This window comes from Magallana gigas, chromosome 5 (genome assembly GCF_963853765.1).
Source record: "Magallana gigas chromosome 5, xbMagGiga1.1, whole genome shotgun sequence".
NCBI lineage: Eukaryota > Metazoa > Mollusca > Bivalvia > Ostreida > Ostreidae > Magallana > Magallana gigas.
The window spans coordinates 11,950,660-11,978,401 of record NC_088857.1 but is presented as its reverse complement, the minus strand read 5'-3'; the positions used below and the strand labels follow the sequence as shown (position 1 = coordinate 11,978,401).

At 33.0% G+C, this 27,742-nt stretch overlaps 2 protein-coding genes across 30 annotated transcripts in view; both read left to right on the top strand.

Moving 5' to 3' along the window:
- Positions 1-413: 413 nt before the first annotated feature.
- On the top strand, positions 414-8,406 carry LOC105335162 (dnaJ homolog subfamily C member 25 homolog). Of its 2 annotated transcripts, XM_011438941.4 has the most exons (12): positions 414-568; positions 1,632-1,660; positions 1,804-1,872; positions 2,137-2,187; positions 2,314-2,368; positions 2,586-2,689; positions 2,901-3,041; positions 3,341-3,405; positions 3,486-3,681; positions 4,486-4,506; positions 5,367-5,432; positions 5,594-8,406. In XM_011438941.4, the coding sequence occupies exons 1-12, from the start codon at positions 460-462 to the stop codon at positions 5,714-5,716; spliced, it is 1,029 nt and encodes a 342-aa protein (XP_011437243.1). In that variant the 5' UTR covers positions 414-459; the 3' UTR covers positions 5,717-8,406. The 2 variants fall into 2 exon arrangements, with proteins under 2 accessions (XP_011437243.1, XP_011437249.1); XM_011438947.4 differs by lacking the exon at positions 4,486-4,506 and having other exon boundaries at positions 415-568.
- A 729-nt stretch (positions 8,407-9,135) lies between these two features.
- Positions 9,136-27,742, top strand: part of LOC105335035 (nck-associated protein 1) — a 33,353-nt gene continuing 14,746 nt past the window's right edge. For 11 of the 28 annotated variants that reach the window (XM_066084535.1, XM_066084550.1, XM_066084539.1 and 8 more), the window contains exons 1-27: positions 9,136-9,339; positions 10,878-10,901; positions 11,955-12,065; positions 13,198-13,284; positions 13,382-13,438; positions 13,580-13,722; positions 14,914-15,004; positions 15,148-15,285; positions 15,516-15,564; positions 18,587-18,740; positions 19,055-19,117; positions 19,638-19,734; positions 19,876-20,041; positions 20,237-20,328; positions 20,566-20,583; positions 21,417-21,498; positions 21,707-21,911; positions 22,070-22,202; positions 22,364-22,483; positions 23,301-23,443; positions 24,349-24,480; positions 24,715-24,830; positions 25,008-25,113; positions 25,392-25,540; positions 25,679-25,776; positions 26,011-26,104; positions 27,074-27,094. In XM_066084535.1, the coding sequence (XP_065940607.1) occupies positions 9,235-9,339; positions 10,878-10,901; positions 11,955-12,065; positions 13,198-13,284; positions 13,382-13,438; positions 13,580-13,722; positions 14,914-15,004; positions 15,148-15,285; positions 15,516-15,564; positions 18,587-18,740; positions 19,055-19,117; positions 19,638-19,734; positions 19,876-20,041; positions 20,237-20,328; positions 20,566-20,583; positions 21,417-21,498; positions 21,707-21,911; positions 22,070-22,202; positions 22,364-22,483; positions 23,301-23,443; positions 24,349-24,480; positions 24,715-24,830; positions 25,008-25,113; positions 25,392-25,540; positions 25,679-25,776; positions 26,011-26,104; positions 27,074-27,094 (2,794 nt within the window). In that variant the 5' untranslated portion in view covers positions 9,136-9,234. Of the gene's footprint in view, positions 9,340-10,877; positions 10,902-11,783; positions 11,895-11,954; positions 12,066-13,197; positions 13,285-13,381; positions 13,439-13,579; positions 13,723-14,913; positions 15,005-15,147; positions 15,286-15,515; positions 15,565-18,586; positions 18,741-19,054; positions 19,118-19,637; positions 19,735-19,875; positions 20,042-20,236; positions 20,329-20,565; positions 20,584-21,416; positions 21,499-21,706; positions 21,912-22,069; positions 22,203-22,363; positions 22,484-23,300; positions 23,444-24,348; positions 24,481-24,714; positions 24,831-25,007; positions 25,114-25,391; positions 25,541-25,678; positions 25,777-26,010; positions 26,105-27,073; positions 27,095-27,742 lie in introns of all 28 variants that reach the window. The other 17 variants (XM_066084551.1, XM_066084548.1, XM_066084543.1 and 14 more) reach the window with 11 other exon arrangements.

Sequence of the window (27,742 nt, the reverse complement as noted above, 5' to 3'; positions counted from 1 at the left end):
CCTGCCATTTCACAGTCACGCAACAACAGGCAAAAAAACTTAATTAATTAGGACCATATGTCATTTGTTCAAAAATTGCTTTTTTCACCAATGAAAAGTATCATACATATAGCTAAGATCGTTTAACTCTAAAAATAATAGAGTTTAATTCCGAGTTTATGGCGAAAAAAGTAGATTTAATTTATATGTAAGTTTATAAATAAAATTTCAAAAATACTGTTTAGCGTTAACTTAATTTTTTTTTTTTTAAATTCAGACACCTCCCTTTTTTCCCCAGACCCGTGCATGGAATAGGTTACATGTAAGAAAATAAAATCATATCGAAGTACAAACGCTTTAAATTATTATTTTGAGTTTTGGCCATAAGCCATTCACGTTAATAATTTTCACATCGGGTTCGCGTGTCTCAATTTTTCGTTTTGTCTGATCATCTCTATCGAATGTAAATAAAACGACAACATGGCACACATATGTGAAACCAAAATGTTAATTTTTCTATTTTTGCTGGTTTCGCCGTCATATGGATTCCTAGATGGTTTATACTGTGGTCTGGAAAACTGTTATGAAAGTAAGTAAATGTGAAACAAATGATCCATTGAAAGATATCTTGATTTCAAGTCATACCGGTGATTTCATTGCAGCACGCACCTGTAAATGTCACTGACTTTTCTTAATGTTGACGTGGTCATCGGATAAATTAAATTTCCCCTTTTTTATTTTGCTACATATTATATGGTTAAAATGAATTTATTTCACACAATTTCATTCAGCATGCATATATTTTATAAGACTTCAATCTTTTTATAATTTCCATTTGTTATTTTTTTTAATTATTTGGTACTGTACTTTTAGTTAAGACAAGAACTATTCCACAACACTTCTTCCCGATGATTATTCAGATTAATATCAAACTGCAACTGGCTGACTGTCACTTTTGTTGTACTGTACTAGATTGCAGGAATGATGATAAGAATGTTCTCAAGTGGCAATTTTTAAATATTTTGAATAATATTTTTTGCTTAAATTTTTTGAGTTTTCAGGGTTGACTGTTCCACAAGGGAAATAAATTGATTGCAAAGAAAGCATTTCATCTAGTTAGAGGAATACAATTTGAAATGAATAGGCTATTACACTATTACACAAAGTACCATGATAAAATTAATGTCTGAAATGGTACAAATTGCATTATCAACATAACAATTTTCATAAAAGAGAGGGCTCAAGCATTTTTAAGATTGTCAGTACATATATATATATATATATATATGTGTGTATAACTTAATAATGCATTATAATTTATTTGATCAACATAAATTTATTAGAACATTTAGAATTAGCTATTAGATATATTAAAATGCATAAATTAAATATAATTAGTTGCATTTATAATGAATGATATGAAAAGGTTGTGATAAAGGTTTCCATCGCATTATACTTTATATCAACTTTACTGAATAACATTGATATTTCATACATTTGAGTAACACCTGTTTACATGCAATACAGTTTATTTTTTTACCAATTGTAGAAAGCTAGCTGGTATGGGAATTGCGAGATTAAATTTTCATTTAATATAGGTATTGAAAAGATAGTATGCTTGAGAATTAATTACCATACATTTTTTCTTATAGTTTTGGGTGTTACAAGAGATGCATCTAGGGTGAGTTATTCCTTTTAAAAACTTTTTGAAAATTGAAGCCTTCTGAAACTTTGTTCTATAATTTCTTGTTTTGTGCATACAATAACAATATATGGTCTTTTTTCACTACCGTAAGTACATGTATCAAATGTTTATATTGACAGGGAGAGATTACTAAAGGGTACAGGAAGCTGGCAAGGAAATGGCATCCAGACATGGCATCAAAGGCAGAGGTTGGTTGGTTTTTTATTTTCTCCCTTGTGTTTTACACATTAAACGCTGAATCAAAACAAGGAGAATGATTAAGACCAATGCTTAGTACATGTACATGATAAACATTGATGCAGTGTTTTGTCAATTTGTGTGTACATACAAATATCAGAGATATTTTAAAATGATATGAAAGAATTCAGAAGTTCTCTGAATTGAATGCAAATTTTTCATAGATTATTTTGTTAATTTGATGCGTTTTCTAATATATGTGCATGTAATTGCAGGAGAATGAGGAGTTTACAAAGATGTTTCAGAAAATAGCCAATGCATATGAGGTATGTTGAGAAGGACTGTACATTGTATATAAAACACTATTATTTCTATTGCTATTTCCACAGTATTGTATCAGCTTTTGTTTAGAGTTGTATCAGACCTAAAACCTTCTTTTCTTCTCCTTTCAGATATTGAGGGATGATGAACAGAGAGAAAACTACAACTACATGTTGGATAATCCAGGTATATTACGGTATTCTGAATTATTGCCTCGCAAATGAAACATTGCTTTCTTGGAAAAGTACATGGAATGCTTTGAACTTATTATCTGTAAAACTTTATAATTTGATACTGACAAATTTGATATTATAAACATTAGACCTTACAACAGATTTTACAGAAATGTTTTCAGCTGGACTTAAATTGAGACATTTCTATGATTTTCAATTTGATTTTGTAGATGAGCATTTAGCCAACTACTACAGATATTACAGAAGATACGCTCCTAAAGTGGACATCAGGATTGTGATAGCAGTTACCCTGACCATCATATCCGTAATACAGGTACACTTTGTGCTGCCTCATTGCAAGAGTTACCTGTTGTGGGATAAAATGGTGTCCTATTACTTTACTCATACCTCAGTTGAATACAGATTGCGCTAAGCCCAGCCATTGCCACTAATTCATGTGCCATCATTGTCTTTAATTTTGGTCTTGGGTCCTCCGTGGCTTTGAGAGGACATAAGTGAATATTTAATTTTTGTTTGTGTTTCAGTACTGGGGTGCATGGAACAACTACAATGCAGCTATTAACTACCTGTGTAAGGAACCTAAGTACAGGATCCAGGCTGTTGGGATAGCCAAGGCGGAGGGGCTCATTGGTCAGAAACGGGACCGCAAAGACAAGAGAACTAAGGTACTGTACTTTAACACTGTGAAGATTTATTAAGTCCTAGTGTTATATAGTTATATTGATATATACATATGTAGACCTGCAGAAGCAAGTATGTATGTTTCTGTTGCATATGCCATTCCTAATGTAATTTGAGATTCAGAATCTATAAATTCCTTGATTTTTTACCCTGTAGCGTACAAACCAACAACCCATCATCTTTCGACAAATTCTCTATTTTATGGACAAGTTCATACTACATAGTAACATGTTTATATCAAATGTGTTTCTGATTGTTGACTAAAGTATTCCTTTTATTGCAGGAGGAAATCAGAAATGAAGAAGAGGAAATAATTAAGAAAGTAATTGAAGAAAAAATGGACATTAGGTAGGAATTGTAAATGCAGCGATAAATGATGTCCAAAAAATAGAATGAGACCAATTAATTGTTGATAACTTAATTTTCAGAGGTGGCTATAGCAAGCCTAACATTAAGGACATTCTGTGGATTCAGTTGATTCTGAGTCCTTACTACCTCGTCCAGTACATCATTTGGTTTGGACGCTGGGTCTGGAAGTTCTGGATCTGCCGGGAGGAGTACGGGGAGGAGGAAAAATTATATCTCATCAAGAAATATCTCAAAGCCAGTCGCTCACAATGGGAGGTAGGTGTTGCAGGGAAATAGAACTCTTTTTTTAAACATTTAAGAATAGATAGCAGTTGGTAGACTATTGAATTCAACTTCAGTTATATTGTCAATTAAAATATTTGTTTGTTTTACAGTTTAAAAACCTTTGAATTTTGTTCATACTTTTTTTTTTTCAAAATGTTGATTGTCTGTTATTAAAATAAATCTAATTTTTTAGATAATTGTAAGTCAACATGCATGAGCATTTTACATCATGTAGTAACTTTGTTTCACCTTATAAGAGGGGCAATCAAACAATATGATGCACCAAAACAAAAGTGTTGAATTTCTTGAGCACATACATACATTGTAGTTCAAAATTATCATCAAGAGCTTAAGAGGAAAGCAAGTCAGCAATATGACATGTAATTACTACATGTATAGGCATGCTTAGCAGCAATGACTATCTATTTACTCCTCAAGGCTTCTCAAATTATGCATCCTCAGACTTGTATGATAATATATTTATTGCATGGAGCTTCAAATTTAATAATGATTTATGAAAAGTATGTTCATTTATATTAATCATTAGATATGTATACAATAGACATTTTCTGATCAAGAGCATGCATGGAAATGAACCACACACACACACTAGATTCTTCAAAGAAAATACCGGTATTCTCAAAAAATTCTTCAGTAACATGCTAACATCTTGAATTGGAGGCCTTAAAATGCAAGGCATACAATTGTAATAACATAACTATCAGCTTCTATAACCAATTTCTTGCTGTGTGATGACTTAATATAATTCCAACTTTTGTACTTATAACAATGTAGGCCAGCCCCGTTCTGTTCCCTGTAAGTATATTTGTACCAGCATGCCAGTCAGTGTCAACGGTCCCGCAGATAAACGGGACAAAGAGTCCGTCCGTTCTAACATCTGTTTGGTTTATCGGCCTCCGGTAGCTGGTAGCTCATTTGATGAGTTAGATACTTGTATAAGCTTGTTACTCCAGTAGATTTTGTATTTATGCTCTGCAGTATACTTTGACTGGTCGCAAAGGGTTTATCTACTAACAAAGCATGATTTTTAAAAAAAAGTGTTTTTTTGTATGCTTAATTCTGCATGATTTCCCCCTAAAACTTCCAGTTGTTTTGATATTCTGAAATCTTTTCTTTTGTCATGCACCAAAGGTATAAAAGATATATTGTCACCAAATTCATAAAATGCTTGCAATTTTCATTCCCAGTTTTCATTTAACTTGGCAAACTGCCTTTTTATGCACTTTAATGCACATTTTGATTTTGCATGAAACAATGGATTGGCTATATACTTGTATACAGTACATTTATTTCTAACTCTTTGAATAAGCCTTATGAATCAATTAAAACTTTGCTATGTATATAATATCTTTTCAAACACATTGCAAAGTCCATGATATAAAAAATATGCATGTATATGCAGTTATATACCTTGGAGATACCAGGTAGTAGGAAAAACGACATAATTTTGAGGGACGGCTTGATCATTACCCTTTTACAATGATTTTATACACACTTTTACTAGCAAAAATATTTCATTTCTTACTACACTGTCAGTAGTTCTTATTTCTGTGTCCACACAAAAAAGGTAAATGTTCTTTGTTCTTAATAGACAAAGATTCTTTGATATCAAAATAGAGTGTGCTCTGTCTGACATTTTTTTGTATTTTTTACAGCTAGCAAAAGAGGAAAATTTTGATGAATACATGAGGAAAGAGCTATGGATAAAAGAAAACTTTAATGTAAGAAGTCATTACTGGTATATGTACATAAAGTATGATCAAATCTGAGGAACAAATGAAAACTTAAAAAAAATTCAAATGATTCCATAGAAACTAAATATAGATTATAGATTCTTCTGTAGTATATGTACATAAACAGTATTGTACATTTATTTCTCTAGGAATGGAAGAGAGAAAAAGAGGAGGAGATGAAAGCTAAATTAGCAGAAAGTGCCAGGTATAAAAGTTTTAGACGCTACATGAAGAAAGGTGGACCAGGTCAAATGTCATTCGGACCAGAATAAGAGAGACCATGTATTAGCTAGAGGAGTCTGGGAAATTGCTAAGACAATAACTATTGGGTGTGTGGTACCATCAACGTGTACATTTACAGAGATTTATTTATTGATGTCTACTGAATGTGTGTGAAGCAACTTATCATGTATTAAGATCTTAGCTGGTAACAGAAATGAGAATGGTTTGTTAATTAAGGTACCAATGTGTAAAATGTTATGAATCTCTTTTGAAGTGAAGTGCATTTATGAGCCATTTTTAAAGCTATCTGAAATTTTGATCTCATTTCAGATACATGTTTAACATATCACATAGGCAATATTGCCTAATTGGTCAATTTATTATCAAAGCAATGGAAAGGTTGGGTTTTCTGGTATATTTTCTCTTCAATCTGTCATTCCAAAAAGTCAAAGATATTTTCAACTAATTAGAAACAACAACGTATCGATAATTTCAATTGGGTTTTTTACAGATTTCAAATGCATAGATAATTTATTTCATCATTTGAAACTCAACTTAACATGCATTTACATTTACATGCTCATGCAGTTAAAATTTGTGTTATGCAGTACATAATTTAGTATGCACAACACTGTGTGATATATGGATGAAGAGACTAAGATAATTACAAATTGTGTTGATTCTAATAACATTATTGATTGGAATTGACATCACAACTCCAAATCTTCTGAACAAAGCAATAAATGAGAGTTCAATGGGTTTAGTGATACAAATTTTTCTTGTCTCCATGTTAGCTTTAAGTCGTACGCTTTTTGATGGAAAATAAATTTAGTAACAGTATTGCATTTTAATCATGTATATCAGAATACATACTTAATATGCTCTTGGTGAGTAATGTGCCCCATTGATACCAGTTCATTTCATACACCATGATAATATTTGAACAAAGGTATGTTAATAAAGTATTCTGTGGATAAAAAGTTGTGCCAATGAGGAGTTGTCTGTTGTTGATAAATTATGTCCTATATTTTTTTTATTTTATAAAATACATTATGTACATATTTTGATTTAAAACCATGCTACTTCATGTAGTAGCAAGACTGTAACCTTAATTTTCTCTCAGTAAAATTTGATAAATGTATGATTATGATATTTGGCCAAAGGTTGAGATTTTTTTGGATTTTGACTAATGTTTGTGCTTATTTTTGGTGCTTATTTCTGTTGTGTACATATGTAAAACTCATATGTACAACTAATTAAGAATTGGCTTTAAATGGAATTTAATGTAATGAATTATTTTTTCAGATGTTAGGTTTTTCCTACAATGCAGGAGTAAAGTGCAATACTTTTGGAGTTATAAACAACTTTCTGAAAGATGTTCAAGTTGAAATACTAGTTTTAACCCAGAGATATACATTAGAGTTTTCTTTTCTTTGTATAAAACTTGTTATTTTGATTGGGTTCTGGATGGATTAATATGGTGTATATTGAATAGTTTTTTAAATCATAGGTAAAAAGTTTCATTTTCTTTGATAATTATTTTAGTTTTTATGGTGATAAATGTTCTTTATTTTACATTGAAATAAGTTTCATGAATACCAAACTTTTATTATTCTTTTTTTACTTTTCTCTGTGATTCGAAGTCTCTCCATAAAAGAAAATGAATTGAAAAAAAAAAAAAATAGGATCAAGAAGGGCATTTGGATATACGTAGTAACTGACACTTATAGAAATTTTGCAATTTAGAGATTAAAAAATATATTAGCGATAGTATTCTTCTGCGACTATTTTTATGTAATGTTGTAAGCTGCAAAAGTGAAGTTCTCCAAAAAAAATTTCCCAGGGAGGTGTATACTGCAGCTGGAATGTTGTTAGGTATTGAAAGTCCTCAAATTGTACATTATATTGAAAAGGCATTTTTTTAAGGAGAAGAATGATAGTAAGAGTGAATTACATTTCAAGTAGATGTTGTGTTTTTCTTAGTATTCAGATTGGAATTAAAAAGTATATTTTTTATGCACTTGCAATAATTATTATGGTGAAATAAGGAAGAGAGCAAGGTTTTGGGCTAGATTGTTTATGATTTTTATTTAGTGTGATGGGTGTGTATCTGTTTTCATTTTACCTATCCCATATATTAACAGGGAAGTCTTTTCATTCATTGTTATATTTTGGTATTTTAGAATAAAACAGTGATATCCCTTAAAATGCTCTATTGTAACAGGTACTAAATAGTTTTTTCAGAGAGAGAGAGAGAGAGAGAGAGAGAGAGAGAGAGAGAGAGACACTTTATATGGGTTATTTTTGCCCATTACAATCATGTCAGTCATAAAAGATTTACTCACTCAATCCCAGTCATTTTTGTTAAAGAGATATATCTATAATTTTTTTTTTATTAGCCTTTCACAAGAACAATTAGGAAAAGGGGGATAAATCCCTGTGTACAATATTCTGACACAGTAGTTTGATATCAAACTATGATCCCCCTTGCGGAACCTTCAAAGTGTCTCTCCATTGCACTGCATGCAAGCATTTATGTACGCAGTGTTATGGAGAAACATATTCCATTGGGTGTTACAATGCAGGAATTCATATAAACTACATTTGTGAAAAGTCTTTGTAAATGATTAGATTTTTTGTAGAAAAGAATTTAAGTCCAAATTACAAAATTGTTTTATATTAATATTAATTATGTGGTGATAAGATTGTCAGATAATGTTATTAAAAGATTGAAAAAATCTTCTTGTTGTCAATCAATTGTGTGAGACTGTGAAGAATTTGTTGTGGTGAAATCTATAAAAATGTTAATAGTTTTCTCCTGTACATATAGCAGACAAAATAAGTACATTCACATTAATAAACATATATTTATAATCTGCAAATGTGCCTCTACTAAATTTAGGAAATCCATGGCACCTATATACATATTAGGGCTATGAACTGCACTGGTTAACAGTCTCTGCTGATCATAGAATTGTATATATATTGAAGATTCTTAATTCCTCAAAAATTAAAATGGTCTCCAAGTCCCCAACCAACTCTTATAGTCAAACTGAGCATATACTAATGCCATAAGAAAAATATTCCATTTTTTAAGCCCACCCTTTCAACAATGCAAGTCAAATGGCACCAATATTATCAAAACTCTTCGGTCCTACTATTTCTTGAAACACTTTGAATCTTTCTTTTTAAAAAAATTCATCTTCCAAACTCAGTTTATTTAGCTTTTACACTCAGGCGACCATAAAGGCCTACGGGCCTATTGATCAAATTCGGGTTCGGGATTCTACTTGCGATCAACTTTAAAATACTTTGTAATTAAAATATAATACAGATGAAAAATTTTTTCACACACTTATCTGATTAGTTAATTCGTGATTTTGCAGAATATAATCTTAAGTTTTTTTGTTGATGTTTTTTAATTACATGTGGAAATTTTTACTTTATTGACCCCAATTCTTTATGCCTGAAATTAGGGAATCCGGAAGTAGATAGCTTGGAGGAAATAAGAAGGATGAAAACAGTGAAAATAGAAATTAGTTTTTGATTTCTTTAGAAGAAAATCAAGATGTCTCGAGCGATGGTGCCAAGCCAACAAAAGTTGGCGGAGAAGTTAACTATCCTGAATGACAGAGGAAGGGGCATGCTTACAAGAATATACAACATCAAGAAGGTGTGGTCGTTTATTCGAATTTCCTTGACAGTATAGTGTCTATATGTATTCATTATTGCCCTTGTGATTTTGTCATGTTTAGTTATAGGGTTTGCGCGTTGTAAAATTATAACATTACTAAATTTAAGAACCTGAATTATTATAATCTTTCAATTACAAAATATTCCCCAGAATTATGGAAATTACATGCATTTACTATATAAATAACATGTTATTTATATCTCTGTATAAAGTAATAAGGATCCTTGTGTCATAATAAAAGCTGTTACCTTACATACACAATTCTATAAAAAAGTAATAGATAGATTAGTTGATATGAAGACATTATGAAATATGGAACTACCATCGATATATCATACTTAAAATCACCTAGCCATATATTCAACATTAATGCGTCAATCTCAAATTTCAATTCTTATATAATTTTAAACTGAAAACTTTAATGTAGAAACAAAACAACATTATCCAAATTTTGCAGTATTATCAGTCATTCAGAATTTTATTGTAGGTTGTTTTTCACATTTAATCAAATGTTTATTAAATTATAATTAATATTATTAAACTTCACAGAAAACTATGCAAATGATTTTGAAAATTATGATTAATGCAAGGGTAACATAGACTAAACTCTTCAGGAAATGATGTACCAATTTAAAAAAAAAATAGATGAATAAGACTATAAGAGACAGATCACAAATTGATAAGTTGTCCACCAGACTTATGTCAGTTGATTGAATGCAGTATTGTCAGTTACTGTCAAAGTATTTAATTTTGTGAAAGAAACACCTTTGTTTTAGAAAATATTTCTTGAATAATCAAGAGATCATGTCTTAGTCAAAGGACTACTAGTCTATGCAGTTTTATATGGAACCATTAGATTAATGCTGACTTGTCTCCCCTGCTCTTACAGATGTCAGTAAGTATGACTGCCCTTTCTTTCCCTGGGGACCATAATGTTTATTAGCATCAATGTCCCTCTTGTGTTCATCAGTGATTAGTTCATTCAGTTGGATTTGATGCTTTTCACATTGTTTAACTTTCATTTGTTTATTTTTATTTCATTTATGTTGTTTAATATTGTTTAAAATTTGTTTGAGAAAGATTTGCTTTCCCATGAACTGTAAAGACTTATGTTAAGCCATTTTGTTTCAGTTAATTTATCTCCCTTTATACTCATTATTTCAGATCTTTTCGCCCAAATACTATTTGATTTCATTCTTTTTTACAAGAACAATCAAATGTTAATGAAACTGTCTTGATTCATGCAAACATCACTGGTATACGTGTATATGTGTACTGTACACAGGGTTATTTTCGCCCCGGGTAATATTCGCCCAGAGACAGCTTTGTTAAAAAGAGCAATAATTTGAGACGTTGGGATTTGCTTAATCTTAAATTTGACCGCTGACAACGAAGGTGAAAAGGGCAAAAATAGAATTGGGGCGAATATTTCCCTGTATACATATTTGTGACAACAAACTGTGGAATGTTGTAACTCTACTGTAAAACTGACCATCTTCACTGTGTTTTGATTTCAGATCTACTCTCCCAACAAAAAGAAGGTTCTAATGAATTTGATTTAATTGCATGAATTAATTGATTTTTTTTTTCTTATTTTGTTTCAACTTCTAAAATTCAAATTGCAGATTTGTGAATTATTTTTTTCACTCCGTCAAATTAATTTGCAGACCTAACCTTACCAGCCACCGGAGCATGGTTGATTAATTTTTTTTGCTATCACATTAAGCTGTTTTAAGATTAACAAAATCCTTTGAATAATAATACAACTTGTACATATGCATTCTATTTGCAAACCAAAGTATTCTTCCACTGAAATTATATTATAAAATTTAATACATGTACTATCATTTTGTAGTATACATGCATTATTTGCTTGAAATTCCAGTAAAATTTTGTGATTTATTGAATTCTCCCAGGTTTAAGTGCTTTTGTAGAAAACCATGGAAAGTCTATCTAGCTTCATGTACATAGATTTTGCTTTATTTTCCACTCAAAGGTTTTTTTGTATTTGAGGGGTGCTTATACAATTCTAAATCAATTTTTTTGTTATCAAGTTTTGCAGTTCCTGTTGCTTCTTTTAAAAACTAAATTTTATTTTATATTTGAATGGGATATTTAATTGGGAAATGGAATAATTTATTTAAATTGGGTCATGCTGAAGTGCTGGTTTAGCCTTTATTATTTTATTCTAGCTTTTCATCAAATTTTGTCAACACATTTCTTGAAAAATTTGCTTTATAAGTTATCATGTTACAAAAGTTATATGTCTCCTTTTCAATTCATTATTGTTACATGTATTATTATCATGTGATGTTATGTCAACTGTTGCAAAGAAGTAGAAATACTGTATTCATCAAAATCTTTAGGGTATATTTCTAGATATGATCATTTAAATGATCCTCTATATTTTATATCTTTTCAAGATGCTTGGAAATCCACAGAACAAGCCTGGTTTTCTAACTGATAAAGCTTATGAACCAGTTTATAGATACTTGTTGCGGCGTTTTCCACATGTGGATAGCAAGTCGAGCACAGTAAGTGATCAAGACTCTCCACACGTAGTCTAATGTCATCTTATGTCTTTTCATTTTAAGATGCTCACAAAAACTGACAGCAAACCAGCGTTTCTGTCGGATAAAAGTCTGGATTCGGTCTTCAAGTACCTCCACAAGAAATTCCCGAACATTGACAACCACGCGGGGGCAGTAAGTGGCTTGTTGCCTGCCACCGCATGTCCCTCTATCTATAGCTTCCTCTCACTCCTTCACAGCAAATGTTCATAAAAAAGGACTTCTCTAAATCTGCAGACTCCCTCTGTCTCCTCACATTTTAATACAATTCTTTAATATTCAAATTCACTGTTTAATTCTCCTTGAATCCTGTTGATATTAATACACTATGCAATAGAGACAATTAACTGGCTTGTTTATGGTATATAAATGCTACAATTAAAAAATATATCTGTAAATCTGCATGTCAAATGTTTATATTTTTTCAAACTAAGAAAAAACAAGCTGCAGATCAGTAACTCTTTGAAAAATATATCGGGTTGCCATGCAGAAGAGCTACAGTTGTATGCATACAAATAAACTTGCAAATTTACACTCAATAACTTGCGCAAGTTTTGGATTGATTACATTGTGGTTTATTTCATAAGTAATTTCATGGCTTAGCTGTTACTCAGATTGATTAAATTGTTATTCCGGATGTTCAAATTGCACAATTTAGAAAAATCAAGATACGGGAAGGGAAGGTCCAAGTCCTGTATGTCCCCATTTGCTCTGTGTTAGAAAGTAGAATGATTAAGTTTTTGATACAAAGCACTTATTTATTTGATCAGAATTAGTAGAGTTTATTGATGGGTTTTTTTTTTATGTGTACATGTACTATGCAATAAATTATATCAAATATATGTAATATTGTATATGAACATATATTTATATGCACATTTATTAATTTATGCTGTTTTTGAACACATTGTATTTCAGTAATGATTTAACTTTGGTGTATTGCTTTAAAATGTGCATGTTTCATTCTCTTTTTTTGGAAAAAAACTGTAACAGTTTAAACTATTGCATCTTATAATAGAAAATGGCAGCATGCAATGTAAAATGTATTTACTTTTAATATTGGTTTTGAATTTTATACTTCTGTCTTAAAAAAACTTCTATATATTTGGTATCTTGAAAATGCAATCTGGTAGGTACAAGTAGAACCATGATAAAGTAAAGAAATTGTCCTGGTCAAAATTTAGCAGTTTAAAGTGTTTTAAGTTGATGAAGAATAAAGCCTCAACCATCTTTGCCATGTGATTCTGATGTGACTCTGTGATTTCAGCTCCAAGTAATCAACAATATCAAACAGGACGTGGTCAAGTCCCTCTCCCTCTACTACTTCACCTTCGTGGACATCATGGACTTCAAGGTCAGATTTGGGGGGTTTTGATAAACTCACATGGAATATTTCTTTGAGAAGAGATGAGATTTTGAAGTCAATACATATTGTTTGATTTATATTTTAGGACCATGTTGTGGACCTGCTAACTACAATTGATGCTTGTCAAGTTCACATGGATGTTGTAAGTCCAGACAAACCAATTTACTGTGTTATTTCTTACATCCTGCTCTATTTTTAGAAATTTGTTGCTCAAAAGATTTATAAACAAATTGTAATTTATACCAGTACCGGTAAATGTGTTTGATAATAACTTGTTCTGTAGACCTTGAACTATGACCTGACCGTGAACTATCTGAACTTGATTTCGACCTACGTGTCGCTGATGATTCTGATGTCAAGGGTAGAGGATCGCAGAGTGGTGCTCTCTCTCTACAATGTCGCCTACGAGTATCTTAATGCCTCTAGGTAAGGAAGGGTAACTGTGGATACAATAAAACACTCTTATAACGAAGCACCAGGGATGGATGATTTTCATTTGTTATAAGTGCAATTCGTTATACTGTGGAATCATCATTTTTCGTGGCTTTGGAGGTAACCCTTGCCCACAATATTACATTCCCCTGAACCAATACACTATCATTTGTTTAATATTTATTAAAATTATTTTGATTACACTACCTACAAAATTATGTCCCCTCAAACGAAGAAAATTTTGGCTTCCCGCGAACATTGACCCCAACGAATAAAAATGATTCCACAGTACCAGTCAAGTTTACAGCAGGTAATAATGTCACAGGGAATGAAGATCACCTCGCAGAAAGCATCAATTCATGATAAGGGTGTTCACTATAACTTTGTTTTAGGCCTAAAAAAAAATAGGTTTGTTTCCGCTTTCAGGCTGAAAAAAATTAGGGTCGGTCGGTCGGCTTTTTTTTTTTTTCAATCTTTTTTTTTCCCCTCTCCATCTGTTGAATTGTGCATATTAAACCATTTATCTATTAAACTGGGTAAGATAAAAAAAAACAAGTATTTGTTGTCATTATTTAAATGATGTGATGAACTTTTTCCCCGGCTGGTGGGAACATTTCTCGAGCTCAACTGGCACGACATGTGCTGCCATTTGTAAATAACAAACATCTACACAACACTGATGACATCTCAATAAGTTCTATAAGCGTTTTAACGACTTAAATTTGGAGGACACAATAAATTTTTTAATCGGATAAAAACGAAATTTTAACAAAAAACGGATAAAAACGGAAATTTACGAAAAAACTCGAAAAAAAATTTTGGGTCGGCGGGTTTAAGTTAGGGTCGGTCGGGAAAGCGGAAACAAACCTATTTTTTTTTTTAGGCCTTACTGTATAATTTGTGGTAGTTATTGAGATATCACAGTTTGTTGGTATTCACTGAGATATACATTATAGGGCTTTTTAGGGACATTTATATTTTGGGGTAAAAGCATTTTTGTCTGAAGATTATATAAAAGCATATCTACATGTAGATTTTTTTATATTAGTATTAGAAAATTGTACAAAAACACTAGTTCATCATGATTATGAATCATGCTTAAATTTGCATGCAGTGCAGATTCTGAATTTTTATCATGTAAAATGCAATGACATTTTAATGAATCTTTTGGACATTATTTTTTAGCGACCCCTCCTTTCCTCGCCTCGGGCAGATGGTGATTGATTATGACATTCCTCTCAGGAAGCTCTCGGAGGAGTTTGTCCCTCATTCCAGGGTACGCAAAGTTTACTGAAAGTTTAACATTATATGCTTCGAAGTCACTACAGATTGCATGTACATTATCTCAACCAAAAAAAATAGATAAAGCCTCAAATTAAATGAAAACATCTATAAACTGATTTTTCTGTATTTTCGTAGGTGGTAGTTCCCGCTTTGTTGTCTCTACACAAGATTTACCCCAAGAGAAACCTGCCCGCTGACCAGATGAGGGCCACGGGCATGCTGAGTCTGTTGGCAGAACCCCTCAAAATTATGAATGTTCCAAATACAGATATGGTAGGTCTATCACTGGCAAATGCAAGCTTTATATAAGGATATTATAATGATTTGTGAATGTCAGAAAACTGGTTTTGTATAATCTTATTGGAAATCTTGTAAACTGCTACCTAAAGCATGTTGCTTACAGTTCTTCAGTTAAAGTTTTGTGTTTAGTAAATGTGTATACAAGTTATACAGTTACATGTAGACTATGCATTAAAACTAGAAATATTGGTTTGTCATTTCAGGTGCAATGTGAATATCTTTCCCTCGATTCTATGGAAAAGTGGATCATTTGTAAGTACAATGATCATTCATAATTCCTGATCTATTGAAAATGAGAAATTTTCTTGCAGTGAGTTAAGATATTTCATCTGTTAACAGTTTCTTCATTCTATGTCTACTGTCTCTTTTAGCTTATGTTTACAACAACTTCCTTATATCTTTAATTTTATGTATACAGTTTCGAGTACATGTATTTCATAATGTTTACAATCTCCTGACTGCTGTCTGTCTTCAGTCTCTATGATGCTGTATTCATAATGTTTACAATCTCCTGACTGCTGTCTGTCAGTCAGTCTCTATGATGCTGTATTCATAATGTTAACAATCTCCTGACTGCTGTCTGTCAGTCAGTCTCTATGATGCTGTATTCAAAATGTTTACAATCTCCTCACCGCTGTCTGTCTTCAGTCTCTATGATGCTGTATTCCTAATGTTAACAATCTCCTCCCTGCTGTCTGTCTTCAGTCTCTATGATGCTGTATTCCTAATGTTAACAATCTCCTCCCTGCTGTCTGTCTTCAGTCTCTATGATGCTGTATTCCTAATGTTTACAATCTCCTGACTGCTGTCTGTCTTCAGTCTCTATGATGCTGTATTCATAATGTTTACAATCTAATCACTGCTGTCTGTCTTCAGTCTCTATGATGCTGTATTCCTAATGTTTACAATCTCCTCACCGCTGTCTGTCTTCAGTCTCTATGATGCTGTATTCCTAATGTTTACAATCTCCTCACTGCTGTCTGTCTTCAGTCTCTATGATGCTGTATTCCTAATGTTTACAATCTCCTCACTGCTGTCTGTCTTCCATCTCTATGATGCTGTATTCCTAATGTTTACAATCTCCTCACTGCTGTCTGTCTTCAGTCTCTATGATGCTGTATTCCTAATGTTTACAATCTCCTGACTGCTGTCTGTCTTCAGTCTCTATGATGCTGTATTCCTAATGTTTACAATCTCCTCACTGCTGTCTGTCTTCAGTCTCTATGATGCTGTATTCCTAATGTTAACAATCTCCTCCCTGCTGTCTGTCTTCAGTCTCTATGATGCTGTATTCCTAATGTTTACAATCTCCTGATTGCTGTCTGTCTTCAGTCTCTATGATGCTGTATTCATAATGTTTACAATCTAATCACTGCTGTCTGTCTTCAGTCTCTATGATGCTGTATTCCTAATATTTACAATCTCCTCACCGCTGTCTGTCTTCAGTCTCTATGATGCTGTATTCCTAATGTTTACAATCTCCTCCCTGCTGTCTGTCTTCAGTCTCTATGATGCTGTATTCCTAATGTTTACAATCTCCTGACTGCTGTCTGTCTTCAGTCTCTATGATGCTGTATTCCTAATGTTTACAATCTCCTCACCGCTGTCTGTCTTCAGTCTCTATGATGCTGTATTCCTAATGTTAACAATCTCCTCCCTGCTGTCTGCCTTCAGTCTCTATGATGCTGTATTCCTAATGTTAACAATCTCCTCACCGCTGTCTGTCTTCAGTCTCTATGATGCTGTATTCCTAATGTTAACAATCTCCTGACTGCTGTCTGTCAGTCAGTCTCTATGATGCTGTATTCCTAATGTTAACAATCTCCTCACCGCTGTCTGTCTTCAGTCTCTATGATGCTGTATTCCTAATGTTAACAATCTCCTCACCGCTGTCTGTCTTCAGTCTCTATGATGCTGTATTCATAATGTTTACAATCTCCTGACTGCTGTCTGTCAGTCAGTCTCTATGATGCTGTATTCATAATGTTAACAATCTCCTGACTGCTGTCTGTCTTCAGTCTCTATGATGCTGTATTCCTAATGTTTACAATCTCCTCACCGCTGTCTGTCTTCAGTCTCTATGATGCTGTATTCCTAATGTTAACAATCTCCTCACCGCTGTCTGTCTTCAGTCTCTATGATGCTGTATTCCTAATGTTAACAATCTCCTCACCGCTGTCTGTCTTCAGTCTCTATGATGCTGTATTCATAATGTTTACAATCTCCTGACTGCTGTCTGTCAGTCAGTCTCTATGATGCTGTATTCATAATGTTAACAATCTCCTGACTGCTGTCTGTCTTCAGTCTCTATGATGCTGTATTCCTAATGTTTACAATCTCCTCACCGCTGTCTGTCTTCAGTCTCTATGATGCTGTATTCCTAATGTTAACAATCTCCTCCCTGCTGTCTGCCTTCAGTCTCTATGATGCTGTATTCCTAATGTTAACAATCTCCTCACCGCTGTCTGTCTTCAGTCTCTATGATGCTGTATTCCTAATGTTAACAATCTCCTCCCTGCTGTCTGCCTTCAGTCTCTATGATGCTGTATTCATAATGTTTACAATCTCCTCACTGCTGTCTGCCTTCAGTCTCTATGATGCTGTGTTCATAATGTTTACAATCTCCTGACTGCTGTCTGTCTTCAGTCTCTATGATGCTGTATTTCATAATGTTTACAATCTCCTGACTGCTGTCTGTCTTCAGTCTCTATGATGCTGTATTCCTAATATTTACAATCTCCTCACTGCTGTCTGTCTTCAGTCTCTATGATGCTGTATTCATAATGTTTACAATCTAATCACTGCTGTCTGCCTTCAGTCTCTATGATGCTGTATTCATAATGTTTACAATCTCCTCACTGCTGTCTGTCTTCAGTCTCTATGATGCTGTATTCATAATGTTTACAATCTCCTCACTGCTGTCTGTCTTCAGTCTCTATGATGCTGTATTCCTAATGTTAACAATCTCCTCCCTGCTGTCTGTCTTCAGTCTCTATGATGCTGTATTCATAATGTTTACAATCTCCTCACCGCTGTCTGTCTTCAGTCTCTATGATGCTGTATTCCTAATATTTACAATCTCCTCACTGCTGTCTGTCTTCAGTCTCTATGATGCTGTATTCATAATGTTTACAATCTAATCACTGCTGTCTGCCTTCAGTCTCTATGATGCTGTATTCCTAATGTTTACAATCTCCTCACTGCTGTCTGTCTTCAGTCTCTATGATGCTGTATTCATAATGTTTACAATCTAATCACTGCTGTCTGTCTTCAGTCTCTATGATGCTGTGTCACACATACCTCCAGGAGGCTCAGCTATGGGACCTCTGGAAGACGGCGTTACAGTCTGGCTACATCGTACAGCTTTGTCGTGATGAAGTACTACACATTCACAGCTACATCAACACCTTCTTTGAAAGTCTGAAGGGGTAAATATTACCAATAACTGTCTTAAATTTCAGTTGAATTGGGTTTTGTTTTTTTTAGAGGATTGGGGTTCATTTCATCAAGCAGTTTCGTGTATGTTTCACAATCATTATAAAATACATTAATACACATACATTTACCGGTATGTCTGAAAACTACATAATTATTATTGCTTCACTTATGTCTGATAATCTGAAATTATTGACTACTGCTAAATTTTTCTCAAAATATTAAAATCTTTTGTATAATTCTGATATTTACATATATAAAGTAAATTAGGCTTGCTTGTAGTGGTTATATAATGGGACTTTTTCAGACACAACCTGCATAAAAGGATCACAGAGGTCAAGGATCTCCAGCACCAAGCTCTACAGTCTTCGTAAGTAGATCATATCCTACACCACAGGCTAAATACAGGATCATATCATACACCTTATATAAAATACAGGGTCATATCCTACACCACAGACAAAATACAGGATCATACCCTACACCACAGACAAGATACAGGATCATATCCTACACCACATACAAAATACAGGATCATATCCTACACCACATACAACATACAGGATCATATCCTACACCACAGACAAAATACAGGATCATATCCTACACCACAGACAAATACAGGATCATATCCTACACCACAGACAAAATACAGGATCATATCCTACACCACAGACAAGATACAGATTGTACAATTTATTTGTTTCTTTGTCTTCACAATTACATAAGCATACTTTCTTACATGACACTTGGAACACCTGTCTTACAAGTTCAGTTAGTCATTTGTTAATGAGTAAATGCTATTTCTTGACAAGGAACCAGCTAATCTTGTAATTGTGACCATTAATTAATTACTTGAAAAAAATATTGATCTGATATCTTGTTTACAGCCCAGCAATACACAGAGAGAGGAGAAAGTTTCTGAGATCAGCCCTGAAAGAATTAGCCTTGATTTTCACTGACCAGCCAGGGCTTCTTGGACCAAAGGTAAGGGAAAGTTAAAACCAAACTAATACTAAAACACTGAAAATCTTGATTTCAGAGCCTTTCTCTTATTTCCATTATTTATATTTCTTTAAATATTTCATGTTTTTCATAGTTTTATGATTTTTATCTTGGGTTTCCTAGGGTCTGTATGTCTTCCAAGCTTTGGCAGTGGCCCGAGATGAAATCCATTGGCTCCTGCGACACTTTGATAACCCTCCCTCCAAGAAGCACACCGTTAAACTGTCCCAGGAGGACTTTGTAGACAGACAGCTGCCCGAGCTACTGTTCAACATGGAGGAACTCAAGTGTTAGTACAGTGTTCTATGTTGATATAAAATGTTCATGTTAAATATTGATTTCTTTATACATGTACTCTACATTCTATATACATTTATGAAAGGAAGATAACATGAAACATGATAACTACTTATTTAAATTATCATATGACAATGATTCAGTAAACACAGATCACACTTTATGTTGATTCTCTTTGTTTTAACAGCTCTGCTGCGGAAATACAACCAAGTGGTGCAGCGCTATTTTGTCCAGTATTTGGCGGGGTATGATGCAGTGCTGCTCAACCAACTTATACAGGTACTATCTGCAGAATGTACTGTACTTTGTAACTCTATATACCAAATTGTAACTACCGTGGTAGTGCTTAAAAATCAATGTGTTATGAATACAAATACATGTTATACTAGTATTAACATGACTGTGAGTGAAAGCAAATTAAACAATGAGTAATAAGTTGATCACATGTTTAACAGAATGTTGTATTATGACATGGTTTTGTTTTCACTCTTTAATTCTCTGCATTTCTATAAACAGGAAATAACAAACGACTCAGTAAGATTCTGAACACTGTATTTATTAAAAATTGTTTCTTTAACTAACCACTACTACTATAAGATAAGACAAGATCTAGTGAAAGTTGTTACAAGTTGAAATTAAGGATTTTTACAGCACAGATATCCACAGAAAATATCCTTTTAGTCTTCAAACTACATATACGTATACATGTACATGTGTGTGTATGATCATTCACTAGATCTTGACTTGAGTTAACATCTTTTTGTTTTTATTGACAAAATGCAGCTATTTAACTGTACATTAGTCTGTACATATATTACCTGTGTAAATGTTATGTACGATGTACACATATTTAAACATTTACTTTTGCTGCTGTATTATAAATTCTTTGAAAATGAGATCTGTTTTCCATCAAGTTAATAAACAAATTTATATTTATAAGATATTTTCTCAGTACATTTGTATTCCCATTTTCAATTTTATACATAACTCAAATCTGGTGTAATCCAGACTCTTTGTTTTGTTTTCTGAGATTGTTATTTCGTTTACTACAAATACAGTCATACACTCTTGTACATACTTTTAATATTTATATATTTGACTTGCAAAATGATATTCTTGATTTGACATATTTTATAGACCACTATTTTTGTTTATCTTGCATGGTTTATCAATCTTTTGGTTAGGTATTTTCTCTACATTTACTGTATACATTTACCAGAGTATCTTTGGTGATTACCGATATTTGGAAGAGTTTGTGTGTTGAATTTCAGAGTAACTTTTACCAGCATACACTACAGTTAACTGTGTGTCAATTGAATATTTTTTAGTTCAGGACTACATACATGTATACACTTAACCTATTTCAGAACCTGGCCCACTGTCCAGAAGACGAGTCTGTGATTTTGTCATCTCTTTACAATACCATTGCTGGATTGTCTGTCAAACAAGGTATGTAAAGCACAAAAAGTCATCTTTATGCCAATTAAGCAATGAATTTAGTAACTCTTTTTGGGCAATGCATGTATGCAGTATTAAGGCCTTTACATAAATTCCTTTTGCTGATATTTTGTGTTTGTCGCATTTCTTGTGTAATATACTGTCATGAACTTCATGCTTTATCATTGAATTTAATGTTATATATGTTGTATTATTTCAGTTGAGGCTAATGAGGTGTTTGATTTCCGTGGGGTCAGGCTGGATTGGTTCAGACTACAGGCTTACACCAGTGTGTCTCGAGCTGGCCTGGTACTGAGGGACCATCAGGACCTGGGCAAACATCTCAACATGATCGTCTTCCACACTAAACTGGTGGACTACCTGGACGAACTCATAAACGAAACGGGAGACCTGTCCATCTACTGGTGATTGTGTAGATCAATAATTTTGATGGTTTCTTTCTTTTTTATAGGGGGAGGGGACAAAAACACCCACCAGATGAGTTATTAATAAACAAAATAAAGATAAACAAAGTAATTAACCAAAATGATGTCAGTTTTTTTATATGTCTTTTGCATTGTAGCTTCTACCACCAGATATTTGAGCACCAGTTTAAGCAGTGCATGGAGTTCCCGGCCCAGCACAGATTTAGCATAGTGTTTCCAATTATTTGTGGACATTTCATGAATGCTACACATGAACTCTGTCCTGAAGAGGTAAGTATTGCACTGAGTATGCACATCTACAAATTCATCCAAAATGAATCAATTTCTGCACATTCTTTCATCACATACATTTACATGTTGATTACAAGCATGTCAATATTAATGGCTACTTACCATGGTGAATAATCGATGCATTGACATTCTGTTGACAGCGCCACTCGATTGGCACCACCAGTGTTCAGTATGCTCACTGGTTCCTGAAGGAGATGTCGGACGAGGTCAATCAGGTCATCACAGCTATATGTGAGGAGCAGTGCATGCTCAACTACAAGGTATTTTTTCCCTTTGGGATTCAGCCATCATTCAGGAAATAAATTGGTAAAGGACTATATATGATATGGGCCTAAATTGGCCCCCTAAAATGAACATCATAATTTTACTGTAATTCTTTGTTTTCTTGTACAGATGTATATGTGATGTTTTAACATATTGTTCATTTTGATTCAACTGCCCACAATTTAGAAATATGACATCGTAAAGACAATCTTTTCCCGCCATTTTTGCATTTTTAGCATAAAACAGCTTGTTCTCAAGCAGTTTTTCTTTCAGGAAACATAGAGCGCATGCTTGAACAAACAAAATAAATTTTATTTAGAGATGTATCCAGCCAAAGCTAATAAGTGACAAAAAATTTTTCCTTGTTCAAGCATGCGCTCTATATTTCCCATTCATAAAAAGATAAGAAAAATGTCAATTTTTGACTGATTTTGATTGAATCATAGAAATAGCATCACTTCTGACGTCATATACTACCAGTGAGTGCAAATAAATCAAATAAATAGGTGAAAAATATATTTTACACCATCTCTTCTAAAATATAACGTAACATTTTGTTGTACCCGAAACACTTAAAAAATGGTGAATTATGGGGGCCAAATTTAACTCATATTATATATAGTTCTTTATAGTTCATATAGTAGTGAAAAGTTTGATTTGAAGAAGTTTTCTACAATAAATAAATGTACATGACCAAGGCATTAAAATACTTAACAATTTTTTTAAAGAAATTCTAGAAGGGCAGAGTTTCAGTAAAATTAAACAACAGACTTATGTCCAAATTTGACTGTTACATTATTCTTTTTCTTACAGCTTTTGCCAAAACACAGTGCTGCCAGTATTCTGCAGAGTTCCAACAAACACAAGAAAAACAAGGACAAAAAGAAGCAGGTCGGCCCAGAGGAGGAGAAACCTGGAACTGAGAGCGTTCGGAAAAACCGGGAAAACTTCACAAGGTATTCATTTGTAGGGACTTGGAATTTAACTACATGTATGTGAGCAATAATACCAGGGAGGAGTTGGTGATTAAAAATCCTTTGTATTTTTTTGTATAGTTAATTTAACGGATAGAATTTAAATTAAATGAAAATTAAAGATCTGCAGAACATTTATATGGTATTTGACAAATTGCACTTAAATCTCTTTAGCCTTTTTACTGTGGCTGTCGAATTATGAATATCTATGTGAATGTCACAGATTGAGAGTCTGATTGATAAGTTTTTTACCATACAATTTTGTGACTGTCACAAAAGTATACAAGAAAACTTGCATATTAGGAAGTGTTTGTGACATATGACCAGGTATGAGGATGTAGGAAAGATAATAACATCCTTAAAATGGATACTTCCGTACATCTGAATTCCTTGTACGCAAGTATTACTGTACACGGACCTCCTTCTATATTATGTATTTTTGTTTTCATTTGTTGATTTTCAATTTATGCATGTTTATTGTAGGGTTACAACGTATGTAAGAGGTGTCATAATACAGTACTATATGCAGTACTGGATTCACATCCTTTCCTTCCCCTTTTTTGACATTTTTTATTTGTTAATTTTTTTTTTACAATTGACTAATGAAGAAAAAATGCTTCTGATCAACCAATAATTTATGCAGCTTTTTTTTAAATTGTTAATAACAGCTATTTTATATCATTCAATTAAATTACACCACAATTTTAATACCATATATTGAATAAGAGAAAATAAAGATTAAAATGCTTTAGACTTACATGTAAGTTCATGAAAATCCACAGTTTTCTTAGAAACATTGTTTTAAATTATTCTTCATTGCTTAAGTCATTGAAAAGAAGGAAAATGTGGAAATTGAGGGAGACATCACTGTTTTTGTCTGTTTTTAGAATGGACAAGCTACACATGGCACTGACAGAGCTGTGCTATGCCATCAACCACTGCAATGTGATTCAAGTTTGGGAGCACGGCTTTGTTCCAAGGGAATTTTTCATCCAGCATCTAGAAACCAGATTTAACAAGTATGTTTATGATTATTTATGCAATAAAATTTATGAAAACATCCCTTTGTACTTTCATAACCAGGGTACATAGAAATTTGAAAACAATGTACATTAAAAAACAATGTACAGTACATGTTGGTTAACCCCTCTGTTAATAGAGAGGTACATTTTTGGAATGATGTTGAATATGTATATGATAATATGTACTAATTATTATCTTTGGACAGTAACATTGTTTGTTTGATGCTGCAGGGCCCTAGTTGGGATGATGATGTATAACCCTGACACCAGTGAGATCGCCAAACCCTCAGAACTCCTCAGCAGTGTCAAGGCCATCATGAGTGTGCTACAAGGACTGGAGAATTATGGTAAGCCCCTACATTCATAAAAATTATTATCAACTTATGAATCAGTGCCCAATTTTCTCATTCAATTGCATCCAGAATGGTTTTGTTTTGGAAAACAATGAGGTTGTGTGTATTAAGATGAGTGTCTTTTGTAAGGAAACTGCCCCAATTTTGGATTTTCTTTTGTTCTGCTTACAGTTCAGATTGACATAGCCCGGGTGTTTAACAGTGTACTGCCCCAGCAGACTCAGGCCACTGACAGCTTCAATGGAGAGAAGACCATCACGGCCAACTACACCAACTGGTAGGACTCTGCTCTGATTGTACAAACACTTTTTTTTCAGAGAATTGTTAGGGTTATCACTTTTGCTCAATTCTCATTGAATCAGATGCAATTGTATTAAAAAGATACAGTATGCAAATAACTGTTCAGTCTTCATGTATTTGCACCTTATTTTATTAGTATATTTCTTAAAGACTCTAAAATGAGTTTGCTTGCTGATTTATTTTTATCTGCATTATTGTATTGTGCATCTGCCTTAAAAGATGAAGCATTAGAACCATACCACTAATTCCTCACAGGTACTTAGAAGTGTTGTTGAGAAGAGTGACTGTGAATATTGGACAGATTGTGTACTCTCCCAACCATAAAGCATTTGTTACCGTGGCAACAGACAACAACAGCAAGGAGAACCTCTATCTGGCGGCGGAGGAGTATGCTGATCTCACAGGTCAGGGTCATGTCAAGGTCACTTTGTAATCTCTAACAGATCAGGGTGATCATTTTTGTAGAATTGAAGTTGAAAAAATATTAGGTGTGTCAAGTTGAGAATATGACATAGACATTATCATAAATATATATTTTGAAGAACTGAGAGCTTTGGCTGAATTGATTGGACCCTATGGAATGAGATATCTAGGAGAAAGACTTATGGGTCATGTGGCCAGTCAAGTGGATGAACTAAAGGTAAGTCAACATTATGCTCTGTTGAACTGAATCTTGTGTTTACAATTGTAAGAGGTCAATGCAGTTACAAATCAATAGGGACATGCTTATTACCTATCTGTGCATGCTTAGATGTCATCTACTATTGGTAATATTATTGATATAAAGAAAAAGTGATATTTCATTAGGAGAAAATGTCCATTGTACATGTAGGTGTTCGTACAATTCTTAAGTACATTACACTTAATTTTACAGAAACTGGTCATCCAAAACAAGGAGGTGCTATTCAACATGAGGACCAGTTTTGATAAACCCGAGGTCATGAGGGACCTTTTCCGACGATTAGGAAGTAAGTCAGTCCAGTAAAGTCTCGTTTCTCATATACATGTACCGGAAATAAATGACTAGGAAAAGTTTTAACATTATAGAAATACATGTAGAGAAAAAGTCCGATTCATGATATATATTTAAGTAACTATAATGTACATGTATTATTTGTAACTTCCATGAAGCAGGTGAGTTAGTCCTACATTTCAGTGATTCCAATAACTTAATTTTTAATTTTCATTTATTTTTAAACAAGTTTGTGGAATGAAAACTCATCTCAGATTAAAGTACACCACAATAGAATTTGTGACTTTTCCAAGGTTCTGATAACTTGATATCAAGCTAAGATGTACATGTAGGTGTAGGTATGTGTAAATGGTAAAAAATATTTCCCTGTGAAGATAAATTTTTAAAACCAAACTTAGAATATATGGATATTTGCATTCATAATGTAAAGGTTTAGAATGTCATGCACATGGTGGGTGCTGTTCAGTTCTTGAATGGTGCTGCATGCTGCTCTAGTCTAGTTTCTCATTTTCATTTATATATCAAGAAACTTAGTCTAGCTTTAACTAGTTCTCGTTATTGTTTTTATGCAATGGTTTTGTTATTTGAATACTGTACATGTTAAATCATGGAAACATGTAAAAGCATGACAATTTTTTAGGAGCTGATTTCAAGTTTAGATATACTGTGGAGTTATTGATTTGATTATTTTCCAAAACTTAGGCTTACGTCTACAGTGCATTCACTGGGAGTATATGATTTGTGAACTAAAAAATCTTGCGATTCTAAGTCTGCGCTTCTTTTACTAACAGATTCATCAGTATATAAGAGCTAGGAAGTTGTTGTATTGCAAAGCTGAAGTTCAGAGTATTGTGTATGAGAGAGAGAGAGAGAGAGAGAGAGAGAGAGAGAGAGAGAGAGAGATTTTATTATTGAGTGAGAGAGATAATCCTTTAATGCTTTCAATCTTATTGCTGTTATATAGGACCTGTTAAACAGCAAGGAAGTAAGATCCTCAGACTGTCTGTGTATTTATGTTCTGTCTGCATTTTATTTGTACATCATCCTTTGTGTATAGCAGTATTTATGGTCACCGGAAAGCTTTTATACCAGACTTCATCGATTCACAATCATGCCATTTCCTGTCGTAAAATGGGGAGAATTAATTTCGTCATTGATTTTTCTGTCTTATCTGTTTCATTACTCTGAGCTTATTATTATTAGAATATTTATGTTGTTTTGATTTTGTTGTTTTCTTAATCATCATAATCAGGAGCTTATGTTGAGTTGAAGAAAGGTAAAAACTGAAATGAAATTTTGAGGGCTAAAGGGACCAGGTTACCTGAGTTTTGTTTTAATATGATCATGGTGTACAATTTAATTTCAAATAATAGGTGACATATTTTGCATGATTTCATTTTTATTTTTGTATTCTTTATTTACCTTAGTCTTGTTATTATTTTAAGCATGTTCTTTTTCTCACATCTTTTTAAATGTATTTTATTTTCAATTTTACTTCTAAGATTTATTATATCATCTTTTACTTTTGATAGAAATTTCATGCGAGATTTATTATTTAATTATGTTTAGCTTTTTGGGGAAAAAAACTTATACAATTTTTAAGGAAGAAAATCTAATTGGAAAAAAAATAAAA

Excerpts from the sequence above, each read along its gene's own strand:
- LOC105335162 (XM_011438941.4), top strand. The coding sequence starts at position 460 with ATGGCACACATATGTGAAACCAAAATGTTAATTTTTCTATTTTTGCTG. Across the intron at positions 1,873-2,136 it reads ACATGGCATCAAAGGCAGAG|GAGAATGAGGAGTTTACAAA; the intron begins GTTGGTTGGTTT and ends ATGTAATTGCAG. Across the intron at positions 2,690-2,900 it reads CCATCATATCCGTAATACAG|TACTGGGGTGCATGGAACAA; the intron begins GTACACTTTGTG and ends TTTGTGTTTCAG.